This window comes from Stomoxys calcitrans, chromosome 2, assembly GCF_963082655.1.
Source record: "Stomoxys calcitrans chromosome 2, idStoCalc2.1, whole genome shotgun sequence".
NCBI classification, from domain to species: Eukaryota; Metazoa; Arthropoda; class Insecta; order Diptera; family Muscidae; genus Stomoxys; species Stomoxys calcitrans.
In genome coordinates, this window is record NC_081553.1 from 163,635,950 (window position 1) to 163,642,925 (window position 6,976).

General features: G+C 37.4%; 1 protein-coding gene across 1 annotated transcript; it reads right to left on the reverse strand.

Annotated features, from left to right (window-relative positions):
• Window positions 1-4,610: 4,610 nt before the first annotated feature.
• On the reverse strand, window positions 4,611-5,979 carry LOC106086872 (serine/threonine-protein phosphatase alpha-1 isoform). Its single transcript, XM_013251697.2, has one exon. The coding sequence runs from the start codon at window positions 5,666-5,668 to the stop codon at window positions 4,760-4,762; it is 909 nt and encodes a 302-aa protein (XP_013107151.1). The 5' UTR covers window positions 5,669-5,979; the 3' UTR covers window positions 4,611-4,759.
• Between the last annotated feature and the right edge of the window lie 997 nt (window positions 5,980-6,976).

Consider the following 6,976-nt stretch of genomic DNA (forward strand, 5'->3'; position numbering starts at 1 on the left):
GGCTACCCCAAAAGCTACTAGATTCGGAAACAGGAGTGCATCCCATTCCCAAAAGAACTGAGGCAAACAATAATAATATGGAAGGTTTTCATGGGCTTTATGGTCATGTTTTTGTAGTGAATAAAACTAATTTAATTCATTATTTTTTCCAACGTTTCGTCAGTTTTTTTCCGACTTTTTTATGGGGTGGTTATTTGACTCGGTTGCAATAGCTTAAAGTGAAAATTCGTTCTGTGATACTAGATTTAGGTTTTTTGACAATTAATTAATTATGTAGGCTGTTATCGGGGACGATACAAATAAATTGCTTTCGGGGATCAACGCTAAGTTGAGATGTTTCGTTGCGTCCTAAGAAAGATTGACGAGATCTGGCCAGGCGCAGCACTGGATATAGTCAAGACGAAAGATATTCCTTCTCGCCCAATGGCACACGCTTGGTACCAAAGATTCCCTCAGACCCTGAATCCATACTTGGGAGACTTAGGGACTGTAATCAAAATCTTTCAACCACCGACTGGAAGATTGGATGAGGCTGACGGCGACCGGACACATGTAGTATTCGTACTAAACTCAAGCTGTCACGCAGACTGAACAGTTGTTGCTAAACACTTGCCTGAGGAACTATCGACCACATCTCTAAAGTCTGGCGGATAGCAGGATGCCCAAGGAAATCCATCATGTCAAGAACTAATATATCTTGTGAGGAGGAACTTCTGGCGGACTCAAAAGACGGGGCTAACGCAACAGTTTTGGAATTTCTGAATCCTGACTATGATCCGGTTTCTGCAGCTAAATCTCCACCATTTTAAGATCGCTTTGGCGGCACTAAACATCCTTCTGATGGCAAGGGGTTTTGACGTGGTGTGTAGTGACTGAGTCCTCCTGATTTAAACTACTCAAGTGAACGGGGAATAGGAGACACAGATCCCATATTCTTGCCAAACATAACGTTTTTCTTCTCCTTCTATCGCCAAACAGAAAAAATTAGAAACTAGGTTCAATTAAGAAATGTGTACATTCAATTAAACATTTTGATGAAATCGGTCCTATAAAGAAATTTGTAAATCTTTCATCACGAGGAATTGTATTATGGAATTTGTATTATTGATTAGGTGATTTTTGGGGTGTACTCTGAAAAACTTGAACTGGTCATATCGAAAAGGTTGCCCGACCACTGTAGTGTGTATCAAGCGGAGATCCTTGCAATTGAAGAAGTTTTGGAATGGCTAAGATTTAATGTCATAAATATTTTTTCGGACAGACCGCCATCGACTGTCGCAGATTTTTCAACACGACGGCTGCACAGTTCAAAATTCACCTGTTGAGTGCCGGGCCACAAAGATATCCCAGGTGATTGTTGTTGTTGTTGTTGTTGTAGCAGTGTGTTATACACTGAGGCGGCAGCCCTTGCCGATGAAGAACTCCATCGGGTCAATCCGGTACGTACAACCGGCTGCCATGGGATTGTGATTGTAGAGCGGACCAGGTGATTGTAGAGCGGACGAGCTTGCGAGACTATGAACTACCAGGGGAACTGGATTCTGTGGGTACGCCTCTAGCGACATGTAAGCTAAGTCTTCAGGCCAGAAGAGCAACGGATGGTAGATGGTTACAAAAGGGGGGTTATGGGCATTTCAAAATTATGTAGCCTGGTGTAGACTTGAAGAGGTCTACCGCCTTGCTATCTCTGTATAGAATGGACGTTACAGTCATTGTGTCCGTCATGATAGATCACTGTCTGATCGGAATACATGCTGAAAGACTGATGGTTGCCTATAAGGACTTTTGTCGAGGACTGGCCGAGCTGCGAGGACGTCGAGAAATAGAGACTATAGAACATCTGCTGTGTGTGTGTCCCGCTCGGGCTGTCAGAAGGAGTTCCACTTTAGGTTCTCATTTCTGTCAGAACTTGTCGGATTTAGCGGATGTGATCTGGGTAGTTCAGCTCTAGGAACGAGAAGAGATCTTCCTTCTCCTGTTCCTGTGGTATTACAATGAACGAAAACGTCTAAATGAGTCTGATGGCAGACTGCCATTTAAACCTAAATAACCTATCAAACTTATTTTACCACAAAACTCGTGACATTTATGCAAAGACATTGTATGTATGTACAGTTAGTTTGTTACATTTAGATTACGAATCCATTTTTGTGTGCTAAAAAATCAACTGGTGATGTGCAATCCTTAAAACTGTTTAATAAAGTGTCGTTTTTCGCATTTATTTTAATATTTTCAAATACTTCTTTTATTTGAGATGAGATTTGCAACGAATTTGCAATATTGTTAATAGGGTAAGTGTACCAGTAGTCGGCAGTTTAAGGATTTTGACTTTTTCAATCTATGCTCCTTCCGTGTACAAATGCTCAATTTAATCGAAATTTGGTTTTTACGAAATTCGAAAATTTATTTTGTTTCAGATATATTAAAGTTAAAAAAAAAATGTGATTTTAACCAGTAATCGGCACCAGTTCGGCATGACATGTTGGCATATAGTATTTGGCATGTCGGCATATATTGGGTTGCCCAAAAAGTAATTGCGGATTTTTCATATAGTCGGCGTTAACAAATTTTTTCACAGCTTGTGACTCTGTAATTGCATTCTTTCTTCTGTCAGTTATCAGCTGTTATATATAGTATATTTGATTAAAGTTCATTATAAGTTTTATTAAAAATGCATTTACTTTCTTTTAAAAAATCCGCAAATACTTTTTGGGCAACCCAATAGTATTTTGGTGAAGAAAATATTAATTATTAAAGAAAATTACTGACGCATTTATTTTAAAAAAGGTTTTATTTTATCAACTCAAGCACTTAACGCGAAAAATTATAACAAAACTAAAGATAACTTTTTAATAACGAAATTTACATCTTCTCCTTCTCCATATGTCCAACAGAGGGAGAAAGTCAAAAGTATTTTAATTAAAACACTCTTTGCCATCCAAAGTTGGACAAATTTGCAGGCCATAGGCCAGATTTAAGATTTTCTTCTCCTCCATATGTCCAACAGTGAGAAAAGCCAAAAGTATTTTAATTAAAAATCTCTTTCATCCAAAATTGGGCAAATTTTTCGGCCTTTGGCCGGAATTAAGATTTTCCTCTTCTCCATATGTCCAACAGTGGGAAAAAGTCAAAAGTATTTTAATTAACACTCTCTTTTCCACCCAGATGTCAAATTTGTAAAAATCGGATGGAAAACCCTAGAGTTATTCAATAGTTTTAACTAACCCTTTCGAATAGAATTGGAATCAGCTCGCCAAGCTGTACAATATATGTCATTTTCAGAGGAATCGGTGAGGGATCAGTAACTGCACTTGGACCATAATTTGTTTCTAATCGACTTAATCAGTACATGCATGATGGAGGTCGTCATTTACCCGATGTCATTTTCAAGACTGCATTAAAAATTGAGATATTGTATTCTCAAAAAAAAAAGAATTAAAACAATAGCAGAAGTACTTTGGTTTTTATTGACCTTTCCAATAAGTATGTTTCTTGCCGCAGCCTGTACATTGGAAATGGATTCTGTTGTTGTTGTAGCCACATTTCTGTATGTAGAGGTAGCGATCCTCGTCAAGCCACAAGGTGAGCAAGCTCGTTTCGGTCCATGGGAACGAACGCCGCGGCAGCGTCATGGCCAATGGTTATTTACAGGCGCTATTACTCGCCTCGGTATTTAGGCCGCTTGCCTTCTGAGTCTGAGACTCTCAACTCTATATCTGATTGTCCGCGACTTTGCTCACGTTAGGACCTTGACGAGGATCGATACGTTCGCATGCAAATATGTGGCTACTACTACAACAAAACAAAAAACAGTCGTTCACATGCAGCATTCTATCTTTCTGAAGTTGAAATTGCTAGCCCTCAATTGGTAAATTCTTCAAGTTCTCTGTGGTTCATATCATAGCGACTCGACTTAAAAAGAAGTTTTACACAGCTTGTGCGCCACACAAATGTCGTCACCATTCGTGAAGGTTATTGATGTTGCCCAGGAATAATCCTGGATCTATCCCGGTGCGATAGCTAAACCGTGTGTATAAATACAGCTGAATTTTTTAATGTTCTCGCCAGGATTTGCTTGCCATTGCGCTACGAATTAGCGAACCTAAAATGTTGTTACTTTACTTTAGAATGTAAGTTTTTCCATTAATTGCTAATGACGGTATCGGTTTTCTTTATTTTTGTTTTTTATTCATAATACAAATGATATTTGTGTTGTAATTTCATACATTAATACAGTTTTTAGGACATTATAGATGAAAGAAAACTTATTTCATGTCAAGTATATGAGAATTGGGTACTTTCTGTATGAACGTATAATGGTCTTAATTAAATAATTTGTTTGATGTCCTTCATGCGCTGTTTTTAATACAAAGTTTAGAATATAAGAAAAATGTTAATGTATCAGAAAAACTCCAGTTTTTAGATGCTAGATGTCCATTTTCAAAGTTCACACAAACTTTTATTTCTTTCTTAAGCATATACCAGTAGCCACATTTACCAACATAAGGCCAAATGTATTGCGGTGCCAGTTGCTCAAAACAAATTGCTTGCAAAGCAATATCAAAATATTAAATTTTTGTCAGAAGACTTCCAATAAAAACAAATTTAAGTGAATAAATCAACGGTTTAATTATTTGTATTATAGAGACGAGAACATGCTTTTGGACAATTTAAGGATGTTTGTTTTTATATGATGCAGATGTACATAAAAGGGGAAGAGGGAAGTATTTTGACGCATATATTTATCTTCGTAGTAAGTTTATTTTTTACGCTTATCGGCTGGCTTCAGGATCTGGAAGGAGCACATCAGAGTGTCGTCAACTGACATCATGGCGCCTGCATTGTCAAACTCTCCACAATAATTGGGTGCAGAGAATAAAGTCACCAATTGTCGTTTGGCAAAGAACTCATAACCGTCTTCAACCACTTGATGAGCGCGACAGATCAGATCGAATTCGTGTTTCTGTAAAAATTTGCCAACAACTTCTGCGCCAAATGTAAAGCTAACACCGCGATCATTTTCTCCCCATCCCATGGTGTCCTTATCGGGATCAGACCACAACAAATCACACAAAAGGCCTTGATCGGGAACATCGGTAGGGCGCATAATTCTTCGTATTTGCTCCATAGATGAGAGGTCGGGGCTTAAACCGCCGTGGCAACAGAATATTTTTTCATCGACAATTGCTGCTACTGGTAAACAGTTGAAGCAATCGGTAAAAGTTTTCCACAATTTAATTGTATATCGACGTTTGCATTCGTCATAGAAGCCATAAATACGATTAATGCTGGCACATTCATGATTACCACGCAACAAAAAGAAATTTTCAGAATACTTTATCTTGTAGGCCAAGAGCAAGCATATAGTTTCCAAAGATTGTTTGCCACGATCAACATAATCACCCAAAAATAGATAATTTGATTCGGGTGGAAATCCTCCATATTCGAATAAACGCAGCAGATCATAGTATTGGCCATGAATATCGCCGCATATTTTTAGTGGGGCCTCCAACTCCAACAATATAGGTTGCGACAAAAATATTTCACGCGATTTAAGGCATAATCCGCGTATCTCACTCTCAGACAACTGAACATTTTTACCTGGCCTAGCCCCACGCACTTCCAAGAGTCGTGAAATGATGCTGTCAATATTTATTATGTCAACCATATTTTTCTTTTGTTCTCGGTGCTTTGCTGGTGTGGTGCCTTTTTATTTTTTATATTTTATCGAGCAGCGTTGGTCGTCGTCGTTCGTATGATGGTGTATAACTTGGTGGGTTCTTTTTCAACTGCTAATTTAGTTTCTCGCCATAAGACTACAGCTACTCTGTATTGTAGAAAAAATTGTGATATACACTATTTTTATTTGCACAATTTTTTGTGTGTGCCTCGTTTTTTCTTTTTTAATATTTTTGATAGATTTTTTCGCTACCGAAGCGATAGGCGAATTCACGAACGAACACACAAGCACACAAGATATTTCTATCGAGTTATCGAGTACTACTCATTTTACACAAATTCCCTTTACACAAACAAAAGTAGTCAGTATTGTGACGTTACCAATCCAACCGAATTTTCATCAGGATTAAAGGCTGGTACTATGTTCGCTTTTCGCCATATTTTTCACAAATTAAAGCCGGTACTATATTCTGGTTTCGCGTTTAAATTCCATATAAAAAAACAAACGGAAAAATTTGCGGAAATGTGTTCGTTTCGTCATAACTTGTTTTTTCACCAAGGGAAAATTTACATTTCGGGACGCCCATTGAGAGCCCAACCACAGTCGCTGTGTAACAAGTCATTTTCGTACGCGAAATAAACGCCATCGCCAAACTTCTAATTGTAACTGAGTGTTCGTTAGTGTTTGTGATGTTGTTCACATGTATTTAGTCTGGGTGGAAAAAAATAAAGTGTTTGTGGATGCATATATAAGAAAGTATTTTTTAAATATAAAGAAATTTTTTAAATATAAAAGATTTTTGGAAAGTTGTGCTTATTTAAGTTACAACAGTGAAATAACTACAAAATCTAATTATTTTTACAAATAAATTCTGCATTTGTCTCATTTTAAGTTGTTTTGTGTTTCATTATATATTAATTGCAAAGGGGTGGGTTTTGGTTGAAGTTACAAAAACTTACATGAATTTCAGTACGACACACACTCACATTTGTGTGTACACTTGCTCGTAAGCAGCCAATTAATTGTTTGAAGTCATATTATTTTTTATATGCAAATGGCAACATTTTGGGCAAAGAAACCCAAAAAATCAAATGTGGTAACCTTGTCAAACCACCGAAAGAACGATTTTCAGAAAATTTTCCGTAAAAAGAACGTAATATTTTTTAGATTTACTTTTGTGTTTACTGCTGTTATGATTCTTAAATTTGGATTATATGATGGCACGCGTCTAACAACTATAATCGCTGTTAGCTTCACTCAGGAAACTTGGGTCCATTGTGTCTCCCTAAAAAGATT